Raw genomic sequence first — 22,111 nt, forward strand, 5'->3', positions numbered from 1 at the left:
CTACTACAAAAGTTTACAATCTAGGCCCCGGTTTTCTTATAAGTATTTTCTAAGTGAGACCATACAATAATTGCTCTTTTCTTTCTGGCTTATTTTGCCTCACCAGATGTCCTAAAGGTTCATTCACAATTTTACATGCCTCACAACTTTGTTCCTTTTTGTAGCAGCAGAATATTCAATCATATATATATACACTATCATTTACCAATCTACCTGTCAGTCAGTGTATCCTTCAGCCACCTGCATTCATTAGGCGTCATGTATAATGTCCAAAGTCCACAGTCCATCCACACTCTCAATTTTAGATAATTTCGTTGTTCCCAAGAGAAAGAAAACCAATAAACACACCCTTGCCACATAGGAAATCTAAACCTCCTCTTACCTCTTGTCCCTCACCCCATTATTTACATCTGCTGTTGCTGTGGTAGTGCTAATAGTTTCCTTTTGAACATAGCTCACAGGATACCATAGCAGATTTCCCCCTGTACCTTGGACTTAAACACTCTTTATACAAGAATCATATCTTTGAAGTAATTCTTTTGAATAATTCTTTGACTTATTCATACTTCAAGTGTGAGTCAGTGGGACACGTAGGTCTATACAACCCCTTTCAATCTTGTTCATCTTCAATATGGTAATATTACTTCTAGATCCACTAGAGAATCACCCTTACATTGGAGTTCAACCTCATTAGCTAACGGTTCACTCATCTCTAGCTTCTATGTATCTCTATGTCCCCTGTATTCTGTATTATCAGCCTCTGATTATATCTTTATGCTGGTTATAAAAGTGGAATCATACAGTCTCTATCCTTTTGTGTCTGGCTTATTTTGCTCAGCATTATGTCCTCAAGGCTTATCCATCTTGTCATGTGCTTCAGGATGTCACTTTGTCTTACTGCTACATAATATTACATTATGTATATACCACATTTTGTTGATCCACTTGTCTGTTGATGGACATTTAGTTTGTTTCCATCTTTTGGTGATTGTGAATAATGCTGCTATGAACATCAGTGTGCAAATGTCTGTTTGTGTCGTTGCTTTCAGCTCTTCTGGATATATACCAAGTAGTGCTATTGCTGGGTCATAGGGCCAACTCAATATTTAGTTTCCTAAGGAACCTCCAAACTTACTTAGGTATTTGATCCAGTTTGAGTTAATTTTTGTGTAGGTGTAACATAGGGGTCTTCTTTCATTCTCTTGGCTATTGATATCCACTTCTTCCATGCCCAATTATTGAAAAGACTATTTTGTCCCAGTTCAGAGGATCTGGGGGCCTGTCAAAAGTCAGTTGACCATAGATTTGGTGGTCTATTTCTGCAGTCTCAATTTGATTCCATTGGTCAATGCTTCTGTCTTTGTGCCAATACTATGTTGTTTTCACCACTGTGGCTTTATAATAGTTTTTAAAGTCAGGGAATGTTCCTCCCACTTTGTTCTTGTTTTTTGGGATGCTTTCAGCTATTCGGGGTCTCTTTCCCTTCCAAGTGAATTTGGTAACTAGCTTTTCCAAGTTCCAAGTCTTCAAAGTAGGCTGTTGTTATTTTAATTGGTTCTGCATTGAATCTGTAAATCAATTTGGGTAAAATTGACACCTTAAGTAAATTTAACCTTCCTGTCCATGAACAGGAATTGTCTTTCCATCTATTTAGATCTCCTCAGATTTCTTTTAGCAATGTTATGTAGTTTTCTGTGTACAAGTCCTTTATGTCCCTAGTTATGTTCATTCCTAAGTACTGGATTCTTTTAGTTGCTATTGTGAGTGGAGTTTTTTTCTTAACTGACTCCTCATCTAGGTCATTGCTTATATATAGACATGTTACTGATTTTTGCACATTAATTTTATATCCCACCACCTTGCTAAATTTGTTTATTAGCTCAAGTAACTTTGCTGTAGATTTCTCAGGATTTTCCAAGTATAGGATCATATCATCAGCAAATAATGAGAATTTTACTTCTTCTTTTCCAGTTTGGGTGCCTTTATTTCTTTGTCCTGTCTGATTGCTCTAGCCAGAACTTCTAGCACAATGTTGAATAATAGTGGTGACAGTGGGCATCCTTGTCTCGTTGCTGATCTTAGGGAGAATGCTTTCAGTCTCTCTCCATTGAGTACGATACTGGCTATTGTTTTTTTTCATATATTCCCTTTATCATATCGAGATAGTTACCTTTGATTCCTATCTTTTGGAGTGTTTTTATCAGAAAAGGATGCTGAATTTTTTCGAATGCTTTTTCAGCATCAATCAAGATGATCATCCTTCCCTTTCAATTTGTTAATGTGCTGTATTACATTAATTGATTTTCTTGTTTCAAACCATCCTTGCATTTCTGGTATAAACCCTACTTAGTCACAGTGTATAATTATTTTAACGTGTTGTTAGATTCAGTTTTCTAATATTCTAATGAAATTTTTGCACCTATGTTCATGAAGGAGATTGGCCTATAGTTTTCCTTTCTTATAGCATCTTTACCCAGTTTTGGTATTTAAATGATATTAGCTTCATAAAATGAAGTAGGTAGAATTCCTTTTTCCTCAATTTTTTTGGAAAAGTTTGAGCAGAATTGGTGTTAGTTTTTTTAGGAATGTTTGATGAAATTCCCCTGTGAAACTATATGGCCCTGGGCTTTTCTTTGTAGGAAGATTTTTGATGACTGATTAAATCTCTTTACTTGTTTGTTGAGATCTTCTGTTTCTTCCTGAGGTCAGTGTAGTCTGTTTGTGTCTCCAGGAATTGGTCCGTTTCATCCAAGTTGTCTAGTTTGTCAGCATATAGTTGTTCGTAGTATCCTGTTATGATTTCTTTTCTTTCCTCAGGGTCTGTGGTAATGCATCCCTTCTCATTTCTGATTTTGTTTATTTGCATTCTCTCTCTTTTTTTCTTTGTCAGTCTTGCTAGTGGCCCATCAATTTTACTGATTTTCTCAAAGAACCAACTTTTGTTTTTTTTATTCTTTCTGTTGTCCTTTGGTTCTCCCATTCGTTTATCTCTGCTTTAATCTTTATTTCTGTTCTTCTGTTTGCTTTGGTTTGGTTTGCTGTTTTTTCTCAAGTTCCTCCAGGTATGTTGTTAAGTCCTCAATTTTTGCTCTTTCTTGTTTTTTAATATAGGCATTAAGGATATAAATTTCCCTCTCAGCACAACCTTTGCCACATCCCATAAGTTCTGATAAGTTGTATTCTCATTTTCATTCATCTCCAGATAGCTACTGATTTCTCTAGCAATTTCTTCTTTGACCCCCTGGTTGTTTAAGAGTGTTGTTATTTAATCTCTATATATTTGTGAAATATTCTCATTCTTTGGTATTTATTGAGATCCAACTTCATTGTGATCAGAGAATGTGCTTTGAATAATTTCACTGTTTTTAAATTTATAAAGACCTGTTGTGCCCCAGCATATGATCTATCCAGGAGAATGTTCCATGAATACTAGAGAAGAATGTATATCCTTGTGCTTTGGGGTACAGTGACCTATATATGTGTGTTAGGTCTAATTCATTTATCAAGTTATTTATCTTCTCTGTTTCCTTGTTGATCTTCTGTCTGGTTGTTCTATCTATAGAGGAGAGTGGTGTATTGAAGTCTCCTATTATTGTCGAAACATCTATCGCTCCCTCCAGTTTTGCCAATGTCTGTCTCATGTACTTTAGAGCTCCTTGATTGGGGACATAAGCATTTATGATTGTTACATCTTCTTGGTGAATTGATGTTTGGATTAGTATATAGTGTTCTTCCTTGTCTCTTATGATGTCTTTACATTTATTCCGTATGTTTTACTCTGTATAAAGTCTATTTTGTCCGAAATTATTATAGCTACTCCTGCTTTCTTTTGGTTACAAATTGTGTGGAAAATCTTTTTCTATCCTTTCACTTTCGATCTATTTGTATCCTTGTGTCTGAGATGAATTTCTTGTAAGCAGCATATAGCTGGATTATGTTTCTTAATCCATTCTGCCAATCTGTATCTTTTAATTGGTAAATTTAGTCTGTTAACATTCAAAGTTATTGCTGAAAATGCATTTCTTGATTCCACCATCTTATCTTTTTTGTTTTATTTGTCAGATCTGTATATTCTTTTCCCTCTTTTCTTTGTATTCTTTAAATTACCCTTAGTGGTACTCTTCAATTCTGAACCCTCCTTCAGACCTCCGTCTCCTGTCTTTTTTCTTCACCAGCAAAACTCCTTTTAGTATTTCTTGTAGGGCCGGTCTCTTGTTGACAGATTCTTTCAGGACTTTGGCTGTGAAAACTTTATTCTCTCCGTCAATTTTGATGGACAGTTTGGGTACAGAATTCTTTGCTGGAAGTCTTTCTCTTTCAGGATCTTGAATATATCATACCACTGCCTTCTCACCTCCACGGTGCCATTTGAATAGTCTGAACTCAGTCTTATTTGATTTCTCTTGTATGTAGTAGATTGTTTTCTCTTCCTGCTTTCAGAATTTTCTGCTTCTCTTCAATATTTGACAGACTGATTAGTATGTGCCTTGGGGAAGGCATATCTGGATTTATTTTGTTTACAGTTTTTTGGGCTTCTTTGACTTGTGTATTTATGTCCTTTAGGAGGTGTGTTAGTTAGATTCAGCTGTCAACTTGGCCAGGTGAGCATACCTAGTCTTGTTGCTGCGGACATAAGCCAACCGTACGTGAACCTCATCAGTTGCCAATTACATCTGCAGTCAGCTAGGAGGCGTGTCTGCTGCAGTGAGTGATGTTTGACTTAATTGGCTGGTGCTTAAATGAGAGATTGCAACGTAGCACTGCTAGCAGCTCAGCATTCCTCATCTCGGCACTCGCAGCTCAGCCCAGGCCTTTGGAGATGCAGAAAGAAGTCACCCCGGGGAAAGTTGTTGGAACCCAGGGGCCTGGAGTGAAGACCAGCAGAGACCATCCTGTGCCTTCCACGTAAGAAAGAACCTCAGTGGAAAGTTAGCTGCCTTTCCTCTGAAGAGCCAACTAAATAAATCCTATTTTATTAAAAGCCAGTCCGTCTCTGGTGTGTTGCATTCCGGCAGCTAGCAAACTAGAACAGGAGGGTTGGGAAATTTTCCCCCACAAATCCTCAACTACTCTTCTTAGCCCTTCACTCCTCTCTTCTCCTTCTGGGACACCAATGATTCTGATATTTGTCCTCTTTGTTTTGTCTATTATTTCCCTGAGTTCCCATTGAATTTTTTCCAGCTTTTTTGACATTTGCTGTTTTGAATCTTCAAAGTCAATTATCCTGGCCTCTATATCACTTATTCTTTCTTCTGTCTCTTCAAATCTGGTGTTGTATGCCTCTAGTATGTCTTTTATTTGGTCAACAGAGTCTTTAATCCTTGTGATTTCCACTATTTTTCTATTTATTCATTCAAATTCCTCTTTATATTCTTCTACGGTCTTCTTGATCTCCTTTATGTCATTGGCCACCCCACTTATTTTGTTAAGTAGAATTGTATGAACATCTTTGATTAGTTGTTCCAACATCTGTATCTCCTCTGGTGTTTTAATTTGGTCACTGGGCATTGCAATATCTGTCTGCATTGTGATATGCTTAGTGATCTTCTGCTGTCTTCATGGCATGTAAATATCTTTATTTACTTTGGAAATTGATTTCTTTCAGTAGTCTAAGGCTTTGTGTTTGCAGGATGGTTGTACAACATGGAACAGGGTATGGGGTGGGCACTCAGTGCGGTGATTTGTTTCATAGCAAGTATAGGTGCAGGTTTGGGATATTACGCTGATGCCTGTGAACATGTGCGCCCAGCAGCCAGGGAGAATGTAGTTGTGTGGGTGCACAGGTCTGGGGGGCATAACCATGGGTGTACACTGGTCTAAGGCACTAGACCCTTTGTGCTCCTGTGTAGAGCTTTGGCAGCAGGTGGGCATTATGCCTTTGTGGATTGAGGGCAGATGTGACCCAGCTTTGTAGGTCAGCACTTTCTCAGAACTAGGAAGTTTGACTGAAGTCCGTGTGCATGCATGGTTCTAGGACTGCTGTAAAGTGCACTTCCCAGAGCTAAATGGCATGACCGGGGGCCCATGCGCATATCTGGGCCTGGGAGTACCATAAACAGATGCACAGAGTTCAGGTGGGGCAGAGTGAGGCTGTGCAATGCTATGGGTGGGGGAGGGGGGCAGGGGTAGCCTAGGCACGGAGGTTAGTGTTCGCAGCCTGTATGCACTGGCAACAGACTGCAGGGAACAGGGAGGGGGAGGTAGTGCTCAGGAGGGGTTCAGGAGAGGAGGATTGGGGCTATATTTGGGGTGGAGGTATGGGGCGGGTATGTGCACTGGCAGCTGGTGGGGTGGGGCACCTGTAGCATGGGGAATGGGAGCTGATGACGGGGTTCGAGTTCGGGTACGTGGGGTGTCAAATGAGTTGCCAGTCACAGGGCTACGCTGGTGAGGGTCGCGCGCCCAAGGAACGTGGCCTGGCTTACTTCCTAGTCCTGGGCTCCCATCCATGTACTCCCACAGGCTCTACAGCTCCACAGCTCTGTGCCAGGCTCCAGCTTTCTGCCTCTCAGTTCCTCGGCCTCTGCAACCAGGGCTGCTGCGTGTGGTGCAGAAGGCTCTCCCAGGTCAGCCACAGTCCCAAATCACCACCTCAGTCCCCCTCCTGTCCCTTTCCTAATTTTTCTGTGGAGCAGGGCTAAGCTCAAGCTATTCTATTCAACCATCTTCCCAGAAGTCTCAAACTAAAAAATTATTTCTAAAATGAAAAATGCATTGGATGTAAACAGCATATCTAATACTGAGAAGAATGTTAATGAATTTGAAGAGAGTTCAATAGAAATGCTAACTGAAGTATAGAGACAGAAAGGATTGGGGTAACAAAATGAACAGAGCTCTCAGCAAACTGTGAAACAGTATAAAAAAATCAGCATACATACATTTCTGGAGTTCCAGAAAGAGAGGGGTTGAGGTTCAGGAGAGTGACTTAATAATGTCCAAAAATTTCCAAACCTTGGTGAAAAACATTAACCTGTAGCTCCAAAAAGCTCAGCAAACCCCTAGCAGGATAAATACAAAGACTATATACCCAAACATATCTTAGTCATAGGCAAACTACTGAGAGATAAAGAGAAAATGTTAAAAGCAGCTAAAGATAAGACAAAGTTAAGAAGGATGGCTGACTTATTTAAAAAGAACAACAACAACAAAAAAAGTGGAGGCCAGAAGACAATAAAAATGGCTACTTTAAAGTGCTAAAAGAAAGTTAATAATTGGGTGCGTATGTTATATTATTATATAACATTCCCAGTGGGATTTTGGGCAGCATCCCATAATCAATTGCTTATGTGAGATAAAGACTATAAGTAGCCTCAGTTAAGGCTGGTAAGTGCGTGCCAGGTAAGTTTTGGTACCAAACATTTTTTGTTTCTTAAATCCTTTTAGTTTCAGAGCCTTTCAGATTTCAGAATTATAGAAAAAGGGTTTACCCATCTTCTCAAGACACAGATTGACAATAATTATTTCAAAATGTCTGTACCCTTTGAAGCAGGAATTTACAGGAATATCCAATGGAAATAATCAAGTGTGTGTTGAGTGTTATATAAAGGATACCTGTGATGGCACTTTTAACAATGAGAAAAAAGTGAAAACAACCTAAATATCCCAGTAGTCTGGGTTTGGTTAACTCAGTTATGGTATGTCCTGTCCATTCAATGAATGGGCTGCTTTGTATCCATGAAAAAATTGTATTGCAGAAGAATATTAATGTAGGGAAATAAATGTTCATAACATGCACTGTGAAAAAATTCATAAAACAGCATAATCAAAATGTTAATGGTAGTTATTGCTATGTGCTTGGATTGTGACTTGTGTTTCCTTTGTTTCACTTTTTTACATTTTCTGAATTACCACCAGGGAACTTATGTTCCTTTTGCAATAAAAAAAAAAAAAATTAAGGGGTTTTAACCCTTTGGCTTCCTAGTGGCATCCAAGAGTTGAGATTTGTTTCAAAGATAAAGTCTGGAGAAGGTTTCTGCATGCCTGGGTGATGTCTGTCTGTCCTGCCTGGAGTCTCCTTCCCTTCCTCCGCTGGTTCCACCGAGAACATGCTGGAAAAAATAAAAGAAAGGTTTTTAAACGCTTGAGTGACAGAATGTCAAGATTACTTTGTTGACTTCCGGAGAAGATGGCGGCTTAGTAAGACGCACGGGTCTTAGTTCCTCCTCCAGAAAAGCAACTAAAGAAACAGAAACAATACGAAACAGCTCCCGGAGTCACGACAGAGACCAAAAAGACAGCGTACCCCATTCTGGAACAGCTGAACAGGCAGGGAGAATCTGCTGCGGTGAGATACCCAAGGGGCGCGCGGTTTCCCGGCCGGGGCGGCTGGCGACTGGGGTCCCCTCCACGCACGTGGCTCCCCGATCTGACTGGGAACGTTGGATAGCGGGGCCCTCCCGTCACGCTTGGCGTTTCGGGCCAGCTGGGAAATTAGGACCGGCACTCTCCCAAGCCGCGGGGCCAGCGACCCCCGCCTCCACGCGCAGTTTCCCTGGCCGACTGCCGTGCAGACAGACGAGCGCCACGAGCGCCACCTACTGGGCAGGAAAAGAAAAACAGAGCCCAGAGATTTCACAGAAAAACCTTTCAACCAGCTGGGTCCCACACCCAGGGAAATCTGATCAAATGCCCAGACACCAGCAGAAAATAATGAATGACGCTCGGAAAATTGAAGATATGGCCCAGTCAAAGGAACAAACCAATAGTTCAAATGAGATACAGGAGCTGAGACAACTAATGCTGAATATACGAACAGAAATGGAAAAACTATTCAAAAACCAAATCAATAAATTGAGGGAGGACATGAAGAAGACATGGGCTGAACAAAAAGAAGAAATAGAAAATCTGAAAAAACAAATCACAGAACTTATGGGAGTGAAGGACAAAGAAGAAAAAATGGAAAAAACAATGGATACCTACAATGGTAGATCTAAAGAGACAGAAGCTACAATTAGTGAACTGGAGGATGGAACATCTGAATTCCAAAAAGAAACAGAAACTATAGGGAAAAGAATGGAAAAACTTGAGCAGGGGATCAGGGAACTGAATGACAATATGAAGCGCACAAATATACGTGTTGTGGGTGTCCCAGAAGGAGAAGAGAAGGGAAAAGGAGGAGAAAAACTAATGGAAGAAATTATCACTGAAAATTTCCCAACTCTTATGAAAGACCTAAAATTACAGATCCAAGAAGTGCAGCGCACCCCAAAGAGAATAGACCCAAATAGGCGTTCTCCAAGACATTTACTAGTTAGAATGTCAGAGGTCAAAGAGAAAGAGAGGATCTTGAAAGCAGCAAGAGAAAAACAATCTGTCACATACAAGGGAAACCCAATAAGACTATGTGTAGATTTCTCAGCAGAAACCATGGAAGCTAGAAGACAGTGGGATGATATATTTAAATTACTAAAAGAGAAAAACTGCCAACCAAGACTCCTATATCCAGCAAAATTGTCCTTCAAAAATGAAGGAGAAATTAAAACATTTATAGACAAAAAGTCACTGAGAGAATTTGTGACCAGGAGACCAGCTCTGCAAGAAATACTAAAGGGAGCACTAGAGTCAGATACGAAAAGACAGAAGAGAGAGGTATGGAGTAAAGTGTAGAAAGAAGGAAAATCAGATATGATATATATAATACAAAAGCCAAAATGGTAAAGGAAAATATTATCCAAACAGTAATAATACTAAAAGTTAATGGACTGAATTTCCCAATCAAAAGACATAGAATGGCAGAATGGATTATGACCCAGCAATACCACTGCTAGGTATCTACTCAAAGGACTTAAGGGCAAAGACACAGACGGACATTTGCACACCAGTGTTTATAGCAGCATTATCTACAATTGCAAAGAGATGGAAACAGCCAAAATGTTCATCAACAGACGAGTGGCTAAACAAACTGTGGCGTATACCTACGATGGAATATTATGCAGCTTTAAGACAGACTAAACTTATGAAGCATGTAATAACATGGATGGACCTAGAGAACATTATGCTGAGTGAGTCTAGCTCAAAACTAAAGGACAAATACTGTATGGTCCCACTGATGTGAACCGACATTCGAGAATCAGCTTGGAATATATCATTGGTAACAGAGACCAGCAGGAGTTAGAAACAGGGTAAGATAATGGGTAATTGGAGCTGAAGGGATACAGACTGTGCAACAGGACTAGATACAAAAACTCAAAAATGGACAGCACAATAATACCTAAGTGTAATGTAACTAGGTTGGAACACTGAATGAAGCTGCACCTGAAATATGGTTTTTTGTTTGTTTGTTTGTGTGTTTGTATCTTTTGGTTTTGTTTTTTTTCTTTTTCCTTTTTATATATATATATATATATTTTATTGGTATTATTATTTTAATTCTCTTCTCTATATTAACATTCTATATCTTTTTATGCTGTTTTGCTAGTTCTTTTCCTAAATCGATGCAAATGTACTAAGAAATGATGATCATACATCTATGTGATGATACAAAGAATTACTGAGTGCATTTGTAGAATGGAATGATTTCTAAATGTTGTGTTAATTTCTTTTCTTTTTTTTGATTAATAAAAAAATTAAAAAAAAAATTAAGGCTTGTGGATTTTTTGCAAATAAAAAAAAAAAAGGTAAGGGCGGGCCACAGTGGCTCAGTGACAGAGTTTTTACCTCCCATGCCGGAGACCCAGGGTCAATTCCTGGTGCCTGCCCATGCAGGAAATAAAAAAAAAGGCAAGTGGTAAGGAAAATATTTCTAGTGCTATTAAACTTTAGCCCTGATTGCTTCTGTAAGTCAGAAGTCATTTTATTGACAAAGACCGTGAAAGTTCAGCATTATTAAGGCCATCACTTAATATATTATCCATACTCCTAGATCTAGTGTCTCTATACTTGGATTTAAAGTGCCTAATTTAAGCTGTATTGCCTGAGGTATTTCCAGAAAGAATCCTGTTAAATGAAAAATAAGGCCTTTCATCAGGGATGCTGAACCATTTTGTTGCCACTTCACTCTCTGACTTAATCTCCAGAGAACAGCTTTCACAGATAAATTGTCCAGTACATCTAATTCTTGGCTTGTTTTTAAAAGTCTGCAGGTTCTTTATGAGGTCCGTTTTTTAGCTTAAATATCTATTTTGCTTTGCAAATCTATCTCCCTTTTAAAAAAGAGCATTTCAGGAGTTAAAAATGGATAGCTTTTAGCAAGCTACATCATACATCTGGAGTGAATTCCAGAGTATTAATGTCATGGTATGTTAGAGCAGAGACTGTCAAGTCTAATATTTGCAGATATTGTAAATTTCAAAGGACAGTCTGGATAGCAAGCACTTTTGATCCCTGAACTGAGGTGTATTTTCTAAATTTTTTCTTAAAGCTATGGTGAGGGGAGGCAAAAAAATCCCTATAACATGGTCCTTGAATAGTCGGATGCCACAGTGATAGGAAATGTCTTCATCTCTACTGTGGGCTCTTAGAATTAGAATCTCAAGATGCTTGAGATCTTGAGTCCAGTTGCTTACCCAGTATCTGTACCTCTTCCACATCGTTCTACACGGATAATTTCAAATATTTATTGAACCACTTATAGTGATATTTATATTTTTCTTTGTAAATTAATAAGTTGATATTTTGAATTCATTTTAATCTCTATATATTTAAATAATATTGAGTCCATTCCTGAAATGAAATCTCTTTTGGTGTGCTGCTCAGTCAGGTTCCTGAGCTCCAAAAATGGTAAATTTACCAAAGGTGATGTCTTTCTCTCCAAATAGCGAGATGCCTTCCCCAGACAGTCTTTTACATTACCTTCTCAAGGAGCCTCCTTTCTCTAAACTGAGCTCTCCTTTTATCTCTTTTAGTAGATTATAAACTCCTTGTGAATCTGATTCTTTCCTGTATTCTCTGCAGTACCAAATAGACACAGTAGATATTTATTAAATTAAATCAATAATTCAGTAGGTTAAGATGTTCGTATGTTGGAACATGTTGCCTTCTTTATTTTCCAGCCGGTGGACCTAGTTACAACTTGTAGAATAACACAGATTATTCAATATAAATGCCTACATATATTTTATTACATGTACTGATAGATATTGTAAGTGGAATTTTAAATTTTCATTTTCCAATTGTTTGCTGCAGATATTTAGAAATACAATTTATTTTTGTGTGTTAGCCTTATATCCTATAAACTTGCTAAATTTATTAGTTCTAGTAGTTAGTTGGTTTGCAGGTTATTCAGGGTTTCCTATGTAACCAACATGTCACTTATGAATAAAGATAGTTTTACACCTAGCTCTTTTTTTGTCTTATCACACACATTAAGACTTACAGTACAATTTTCGGTAGAAGTAGTAGTGTCAGTGTTCACAGTGTGTTCTCAGTCTTAGAGGGAAAGCATGCAGAACTTCATTACTAACTAGCTGTGGATTTTTTGTATTTGCTCCTTCTACTTCTGGTTTGCTGAGACTTTTTATCATGATGTGGAATTTTCACAAATACTTTGTTTTGAGATATTTTCTAGCTTTTCTCCTTTGTTCTGTGGTGCACTGATTGATTTTTGAATGTTAAACCAACATTGCATTTCTGGGATATCTCCACTTAATCATGATGTAATACTGCTTTTTTTTAAATATGTTTTGGATTAAATTTACTAACATTTTATAAAGAATTTTTGGCTATGTTCATAAATAATGTTGATCTATGATTTTCTTTACCTGTATTGTCTTTATCTATTTTAATATCAGGGTTTTGCTAACCACAAAAATTGTGTTGAAAAGGTTCTCTCATCTTTAAAGAGTTGTGTATGATTGGTATCTCACTCAATGTTTGCTGGAATTCACTGCTGAAACCATTCAGACCTAGAGTTCTCATTGTGGAAAGATATTTGATAGCAAAGTTAGTTTCTTTAATAGATACAGGGCACTTCATATTTTCTGTTTCATATTGGGTCCGTTTTTATAAGTTCTATTTTTCAAGGAATTTCTCCTTTTGCTTTACGTTTTTTTGTCATAAAATTGTTCATAATAGATTCTTTTTATTTTAAACTTCTATAAATGAGGTAACGTAGTCAGTCATATTTCCTCTTTCATTGTTGATATTAGTAATTAGTATTTCCTTCTTGATCATCTAAATAGCAGTTTTTCAGTTTTTTTTTTTTTACATGGGCAGGCACCGGGAATCGAACCCAGGTCCTCGGGCATGGCAGGCAAGCATTCTTACCTACTGAGCCACCGTGGCCCCAGGTTTTCAGTTTTACTGATCTTTTCAAAGACTCACTTTTGGTTTTGTTAATTTCCTATTTTGTTTAGTTTGATTTCTGTTTTGTTGATTTCTGTCCCTTTATTTATTCCTTTCCTTCTGCTTAGTTTGGTTTTGTTTTGATTTTTTTTTTTTTTTTGTAACTTCTTAAACTGGAAGCGTAGATTTTTTTTATTTTAGACCTTTCTTATTTTCCACTATAGTGAATAAAGTTTTAAATTTCTTTCTAAGCCCTGCTGTAGCTGCATTCTAAAAATTCCCTTAAAAGCTTTATTGAAGTATAAGTACATATAGTAAAGTGCACATTTGTAAATTGTACACATTTGGTATATTATGACATGAATTCATCCATAAATCCATTACCACAATCAAGATAATAAACCTATCCCAAAAAATAAACCTGAACCAAAAAGTTGACTCAATTCCTAATTCCTGTCCTCTAGCAACCCAATCATTGGTTTTTTATCACTATAGATTAATTTGCAGTTTCTAGAATTTTATGTAAAATATGCATGCTTTTTTGGTCTGACTTCTTTCACTTAGCATAATTATTTTGAGACTCATCCCAAAACTCTTCATCAAGAGTTCATGCCTTTTAACTGTTGAGTAGTGTTCCATTGTATGAATATACCATAATTAATCATTTCACCTGTTGATGCGCATTTGGGTTGTTTCTAGTTTCTGGCTATCACAGATGAAGCTGCTGTGAATGTTTGTGAAATGTTTTTGTATGGACTTGGGTAAGTACCTAGGAATGGAATGACCAAATCATACAGTAGGTGTATGTTTATCATTTTAAGATACTGCCAAAGTGTTTTCAAAAGTGGTTGTACAGGGCAGGCCACAGTGGCTCAGCAGGTAGAGTTCTTGCCTGCCATGCTGGAGACCTGGGTTCGATTCCTATACCTGCCCATGCAAAGAAGAAGAAAAAAAGTGGTTGTACAATTTTGCCTTTCCACCAACATTGCATAAGAGTTCCAGTTCCTCCATATCCTTTTAATTTCAGCTATTTCTAATAGATATGTAGTGATGTCTCATAGTTTTAATTTGCATTTCCTGAAGGAAAGAATGATGTTGAGCATTTTTTCATGTGCTTATTTGCCATCCATGTATCTTCTTTAATAAAATGTCTGTTCACATCTTTTGCCTACTTTTTAATGGGGATTTTTGTTTTCTTGTTGAGTTCTGAGAGTTCTTTACATATTCCAGATGTTTTTAAAATTTAGTTTTGTTAAGAGATTCAGAGCAATTCAGGTTATCTATTTCTTCTCCAGGGAGCTTTGATAGTGGTTTCAAAAAATTTGTTTGTTTCATCTAAGCTGTTAAATTTATTAACATAAAATTGTTAATAATATTCCCTTATTATCCTTTTAGTATCTGTAGAATTTATACTGATATCACTCTCATTCCTGATATTGGTCATTTGTCTTCTGTCTTTTTTTAGCTAGAAATTTATCAATTTTATTGATCTTCTTAAAGATATAGATTTTGATTTCATTGATTCTCTCTATTGCTTTTCTACTTTCTGTTCCTTGATTTCTGCTCTGAGCTTTATTGTTACCTTTCTTGTACTTAGTTTCCATTTCATTTCCTCTCATTTTTCTAGATTTTTAGATATTTCTTCTAATATAGGGCTTTTAGTGCCCTCAGTATCTCCATAATGGTTATTTTAGAAGCATCCCACACATTTGGATACATTGTAGGGTTTCTTTAAATTTTTATTTAATGCAGATATCTTCTCATTTTCTTTTTATTTCTTATGTGATCCTTGGGTATTTAGAAGTGTGTTATTTGGTTATCGAATATTTGGGAATTTTTCCTGAGATCTTTCTGTTAGTTAATTCTAATTTATTTCTATAGTGGTCAAAAAATACTTTATGTGACTTAAATCCTTTCAAATTTATTGAGACTTGTTTTATAGGCAGAAAATGGTCTATCTTGGTAAATGATCCATGTGTAATTGAAAAGAGTATGTATGCTGCTTTTGTTGGGTGGAGTGTTCTGTAAATGTCTGTTTAATCAATTGATTGTGTTGGTCAAGCCTTTTATATTCTTTCTAATTACCTGCCTACTTGTTTTCTCATTTGTTAAGAGGGAAGTGTGGGAATGCCTAACTATAAAGTCCATTTCTCTTTGCAGTTCTATCAGTTTTCTTCATGTACTTTTAAGCTATAAAAGCATATACATTAAGGATGATGTCCTGTTGAGTGACCCCTTTATTATTATGACATGACCTTCTTTATCCCTGGTAATGAGCTTTGCTCTAAAGCTTAGTGTTACCATGGTATATCTTTTCCCATCCTTTTGCTTTTAACGTATTCGTGCCTTTATATATGAAGTGTGTTTCTTGTAAGCAATGTCTAGTTGAGTCTTGCTCTTTAATCTGACAGTCTGTCTCTCTGCCCTTCAGGTATTTGAAAATATTCCTGAACCATCAGTCTTCTCTTCCTTTAGCTAAACATCCTTTGTCTGATAGTTTTTCTAAACTGCTCACTTTTATGATCAAACTCTTCTGTGCACGCTTTGCTTAAAGGGATATTACATCCCAAGGGATACTTTGAGTTGCTTTCTGCAAGAAATGCTGCCTATTGCTTATTGCTTCAGCTGATTAACATTGCCACCACAGATCTATATCTATTTATTTCCCTACGCATATGGTTAAAACCAATTTGGACCATCTGTTCCCCTTTAACTACTATGGTCATATTTTTATCTTGGCTACTGACATTGTGATCTCCAAAAAAATTCTGAGACCTAACACAAAATCTATTAATTATTCCTCTCAAAAAAATCTGTTTTATCTCACTTACAGCAGTTCTAGTGGCATCATTTTGAGTATGAGTCAAATATGTTCGACTGTAACAAAAAGGGTATAAAAATATTTGCCCTTTTTCTTTTTTTCCAGATGAAAATGTCTCCATCCTATCATGCATCCAAAGGGGATCTGGCTGCTAAGAAGGTAAGTGAGGTTTAAAGCACAAAACCAATTTTTTCCTTCCTGTTCTATATTTTCCCCTGTTAAACAGTTTTCTCAAAATGTTAACTATTTTTAATTATGCTAATGCTGGAAAAGGCTCTTTCTGATTGGTTATCTTACTGGCATGTCACCAGGATCCCTTGGCTCTACCAGAGAAGTCAGGTGGGGTTTTGACTCCAGTATCAGTCTATGGCCTGTGAATGTGCAGGCTGTCCAATATAAGGGTACACTTTCGTGCACATAATTCTCTGAAAGACCATTTGCATCTCTGTCTCGTAAGAAAAGTATGGGATGGACTGTTCACAAATGATGCATACATTATCATAGTGCCAATGGTGCTCATTTGCTTTGCGTTTTTAGTCTTTCTGTGTGTGACCACTCCATTCCCACCTCCCTAGGACCCCTTCATGTTTCTAGGTACAGATCAGAGTAGTTTAATGCTCAGCAGAAAAGGGTAGACTAACCTGTGCTTAACCTACTTATGTCAGCATAGCTAAGGGGAATATTCCCAAGTGCATTCTGAATGTTTCTAACACCCCCCACTGAACACTGTACTCTCCATTTGTGCATGCAGAATAGAGCAGAGTTCCTGATTTGGCTCTTTGGGGCTGCTCTCTCCCCCATCAGGTATAAGATTGTAGTTCTACAAGTCAAGTACACTTGGCCTTCTCCTTGAAAATGGTTGTGAAAACCATCTATTCCGTGTTCAAAGAGTATGATACATAGAATCTATTCTCAAATGTTCAGAAAATAAACTGAAGGACAGGTGGATAGATGGATGAATAGATGGATTGATAGATGAATGATAAGGCAAATGTGGCAAAATGTTAAAATTGGTAGATCTGGATGAGGGGAGTATGTTGGAGTTCTCTGTATGGAATTTGTATTATTTTTACAACTGTCCTGTAACTCTGAAATTATTTCCAAATAAAAATTTTAAAGAAAAAACAATTTTATCCCTCTCCTGCTATTTATTTTGTCTAGCTTTACCCATCCCAAACTGTAATCCTTCTTTTTTGTTAAAACTTATTCCCAACATTATATGCTCTGATTTTCCAGCGAAATTGCAATCAACTCAGAGCAGCTATTACTTTCTAATATCCTACTATGTAAACACTTAATAAATGTTGGTAATTCTGGCAGTTAGGGGCTTTCACTCTTCCAGAATCCCTTTCCTCTGTACCAGGTATGGCATCTTGTTATCGGTGAGTGGTAGCAAATGAGCAAAAAAAAGCTACATAGTTTTCCTTAATAATGTGCTTTTTCTCCAGATAGTTGTGCCTAAAGTAAACTAACCTGAGACATTAACATTTCAGTACATACCGCATAAGAAGGTCCTCAATAAATACTCTTCTCTATATCATGTCAATTCCTAACTGTAAACTTTGTGGCACAGATAGGGTGTGTATGTCACCTGAGCTGTCCTCAAATGATTTTGAGAAAACCACTAAAATCCATTACTTTACCCAGCTGCAACAGCACAGTAGAACATGGCAAACAAATTGGCATCTTTGCTGTGTTTTCGTCTATCATTTCTCTTTCTCTGATAGTTGAAGCGTCCATAGGTGTACTTTTTCTTTCCTTGCCCCTTTTTACAGTTTCTGCCAGCACCCATGTCAGTGAAGGATTATAGAACAAAAGTAACAACTTACTGGCTCTGTGTACTAAGAGTAGGTTTTAGCTTCAAAGCACTGTGCCAAAAATGGGTCTCTTTTCTGTACCTTTAGAATCCCTTAAGACTTTTTCAAAGGAAAAAAAAAAGAACTAAAAACAAAATGTGTTATCTGAAAAGCCCTGTAGCATACTGCACGTGAAAGTCTCTCTTTGCTCTGCCAGACAGCAAGCACAGCCAAGACTGAAGCAATGCTTGTTGCTACTCAGAACCATCACACTGTAATGTCAGGAGCTGGAAGGAGCTTAAGTCACTTAGTCTCACTCAGTAAACAAATGAAAAAACTGGAATCCAGAGAGAATTTTTTTTTCTCAATGTCTCACATGCTAGCTCTGGGACACACTTCTAGAGTAGTGGCTTAAATTTGTGCTTTGGATTCAACCAGACTTGGGTTCAAAGACAGACTCTTCTACTTATTTATCTGAATGACCTTGAATAAGTAGGCCTCTCTGTTTCCTTTCTGTTGTTTGGTGATGCTCCCTCTCAGAGTAGTCCTGAAGATTAAATGAGATATACTGTGTGTGTGCCTAGCATTGCATTTGACACAGTTCAGTAAGTACTGAACTGTTATTGATAATAGTCTTAAAACACAGGTCTCGTAATTCCTAATCACAGTCCTTTCACTTTATCATTTTTTTTGTATGCTGTGTGTATCACATTTCATTCTTTTCCCATGTGAGTATCCCATTATTGCAGTACCATTTGTTGAATTTTTGTTTGTTTGCTTGTGGAAGTGCATGGGCCAGGAATCAAACCTGGGTCTCCCACATGGCAGGCAAGAATTCAACCACCGAACTACCCTTGCACCTCCTCACTTTATTATTCTTGTGTATTAATGTTCATTCAGCAAGTATTTCTTGATACTAGAAACTGAGCTAGAATACAAAGGTGAAAAATACAGTCCTTGTTCTCAAGGACCTCAGCATTTAGTGGGAAAGGTAGACAGGTAAACTGACAGTTAATTACCATACAGCTTGATCATAAAGGCCCCCCATCTGTGATGTTTGCTTTTTATCTTGTGGATAAGGGTCACCATCAAATGTGAGATTAGAGACAGCAAGACCAATTAAAAGACTAAAATTCCCCAAGAAAGAAAAAAAGGTCTTAAACCTAAGCTGTGCAAATGGAGTTAGGATATGAGATTGATTAGAGTCCTAGCTATTTTTCACCCAGAAAAGCCTACTTGGCACCCTCAGTCTGAGTTAAGTATCATTCCCTTGAGCTCTCATTGCACCCTGAATAGCCCCTTCCAACATACTTACCTGGCTGGGTTGAAATTGCTCCTTTACTTATATGTACATCCCCCATTAGACTGTATGCCTCCTGAGGGCAGAAACCACATCAGTCTTATTTACTCTTGTAAATAAGTGTAGAACAAAGTAGGCACCCAATAATTATTAATTGAAGAGAAATAAATGAAAAAGATTCCACAGGTATTGATGGTGGTTTATGGGAAATAAAGGGATAAAGAAGTTTCTATCCTGGATAATCAGGAAGAACAAATGAAACATCTTTGTTGTCCCAGGCTTGTATTCCCCAATATGGTCAGTTCTTTCCTGTTTGCACTATATCAGCAGTACTCTGAGATTTATGTGAAGATAAATCTGAAACTTACCCTATTACTTCCCTATTTGGTTATGTATTTTTGTATATATATGTTTGTATGTACACAAATATGTACATACATATTCTGATTATTGTCCTTGAGCTTTAGGCTGTCTTCCCCAGTTGTACTGGCAGATGGAAGAACCAGCAGTGTTTACAGAGTGACTGCCAAAGTAGTATGTTTAAGAAACACAAAAGAGCAGTTGTGTTCTTGGCTTGGGCCAAAGATTCTTTGTTGACCAGTAACTGTAGAAAGTGTTTGGTGAGTCTGCCATCAACCTTGGTCCTGCCAGTAACTGGATTCAAGTGCTGAGGAAACAGGAGCCAATCTCTCCAGAGCTCTGCAACTCCTTGGGACAGGTGTCTCAGGTGAGAGACTCCCTTTGTGGTGTCACTCTTCCACTTTGCTTACATGAGTCAGGTTCTTTGTGGCCTTCAGACTCCATGAACATGTATATATAAAATCTTTTGCATCATAAGCATTTTGCATTTTATGTATTGCTTACAAAAGCTAAGTTTATTGGTTATAATTTCATAGGCTATAACTGATAACTTCAGTAATAAAGTGGGAAAATACACATGCTTTCCTAGGACCATTTTCAGTGTTTGAGTGTGGATAACCAGAAATTTTAAAATTATGAAGCATTGCCCTCAGATAAAAACATTGCCCTCAGATAAAAATTGACATAAAAACCCATTACAATTAAATCCTCAAAATAGATCCAAATTGATGGTATTGATGTTTGGGGTGGATTAGAGGCATTTAGAGAGTTAGTGGAAGACAGACTCAAAAAAACCACTCAGTTATGATTCATCTCTTCCTGACTACTAAAGAAACAACAGGGGGGAGTTTTGTAGCACAGTTGGGACTGTTACATGGATAAGATCCAGAGAAGACATTTTTTGTCTTATATCTAGATCACAAAAGCATGGTTATGTTTCTCTGAACCATCCCTTGTTTTGTATCAGCTTTCTCTGCTAGTGTGGTTGCAGAAGCCTGAGGAGCCAGGTGCTGTGGCTTAATTCTGTCCTCAGGCTGGTGTTATCCACTGAAGAGTCCAAAATTGATGTTTTCCTCAGAGTACTTTATTCTAGTTAGGGACAAGACCCTGGAAATGAAAAAATGGAAGCTTTTCTAATAGTTCTGTGATCCCGTTCAGTAAATATTCAATGCCTCTGTTAGACAAAGGTTAGCACTTGCTCTTATCACATTTGCAAGTCAGTGGTAAACTGAACAGGTGTATTTAGTAACGAAGCCTCCCAGAAACTGATTATCAGTTTCTCAAGTATTCAAGTATAAGAATTTGGAACTGATTTTTTTGTTCCAGGTGTTCTGGTGAGGTGAGACTTTTATAGCCCAGTTCTCACTCTTGCCACTCATGTCAGAAATGTGGACAACTATACTTACTCATGAATTTTATTGAATTGCAAGGTTTTTTTTCTTTTAAATGAAAAAGCCTCACAGAGCCACTGTTTCCATAACAACGGAAAAAGCTACTGGCAATGTCTCATTTGGCCAGCCTCAAGAATAGCTGATTGATAGTTTCACAGAAGTCAAGGGAAACATGGCAAGAAGAAAGCGCTGGCATAGATGCAACATTTTCTTGCCATCATCTGACAGTGACTTAAATAAAGATTCATTTGCCTTTTTATGCCACCCCCTTAACTCTCTTGCAAAGATGCAAGTCCTCATAATCAACAAAGCAATAGCCCTTAATGGGTATTTGATGCCTCTTTCCTTAGAGTATTTAACTCAGTAGGACCTATGCCCAAAAGTGACTTCATTGCTGCTACTGATTAAACAAAACAAAGCAATAAACAGAGGTCATGATTCAGTCTTGGGTTTTGCATAGGCAGGGTTGCAGATCTCAGCATGCCAGATGCCTTTTTATGCTAGTGTGAAAGTTAGGGTTTAGTTGTCTTCAGTCATCTGGAGGGTGGTAATTTGGGAAAAAAAAAAGCATCGGCATCCTGTATCCTTCTGAGGCCAAAACTGTGAGTAGCCACTATGTAGATGGAGATGTCAGCTTAGTATGAGAATTTTCTAACAGGCTATCCTGTGTGTTAGTGTATTACCTAATACTAGAGGCATTTGATCAGTGACAGATGTCTGATACTCACAGCTACCACAGAAGGATTCCAGGTTGGACTGGTTGATGTGTCTGTTTGTAGATCTCTTTGCATTTATCCTACTTGGAGTTCATTAAGAGCTTCCTACATATGTAGGTTATTGTTCAGAGAGTTTTCATTTCTTCTAATATTATTCCTCCTTTTTTCCTCTCTTCTCTCCTTCTGATACATTCATTATATATATGTTGGTGCACTTGATGGGATTCCACATTTCTCTGAGACACTCTTTGTTTTTCTTCATCCTTTTATCTCTCTGTTCTTCAGCTTGCATAATCTCTGTCTCCTAGTTCACTAATTCTTTCTTTTGCCAGTTCATATCTGCTACTGAACCCACTGTACTACATATTTATTTCAGTTAGTATACTTTTCAACTTCAGAATTTCCATTTGGTTCTTTGTTAAAATTTTTGTCTCTTTATTGATACTCTATGTAATGCAACATTACCATCAAACCTTCCTTTACTTCTTTAATCAAACTTTTCTTTT

The 22,111-nt window shown here is 37.5% G+C and overlaps 1 protein-coding gene across 1 annotated transcript in view; it reads left to right on the forward strand.

Moving 5' to 3' along the window:
• Positions 1-22,111, forward strand: part of VPS8 (VPS8 subunit of CORVET complex) — a 388,458-nt gene that overhangs the window by 324,206 nt on the left and 42,141 nt on the right. The window contains exon 45 of the mRNA XM_077117773.1: positions 16,148-16,201. Within this exon, the coding sequence (XP_076973888.1) occupies positions 16,148-16,201 (54 nt within the window). The remainder of the gene's footprint in view (positions 1-16,147; positions 16,202-22,111) is intronic.

The sequence above is a fragment of the Tamandua tetradactyla genome, chromosome 10 (assembly GCF_023851605.1).
Source record: "Tamandua tetradactyla isolate mTamTet1 chromosome 10, mTamTet1.pri, whole genome shotgun sequence".
Classification (NCBI taxonomy): Eukaryota; Metazoa; Chordata; class Mammalia; order Pilosa; family Myrmecophagidae; genus Tamandua; species Tamandua tetradactyla.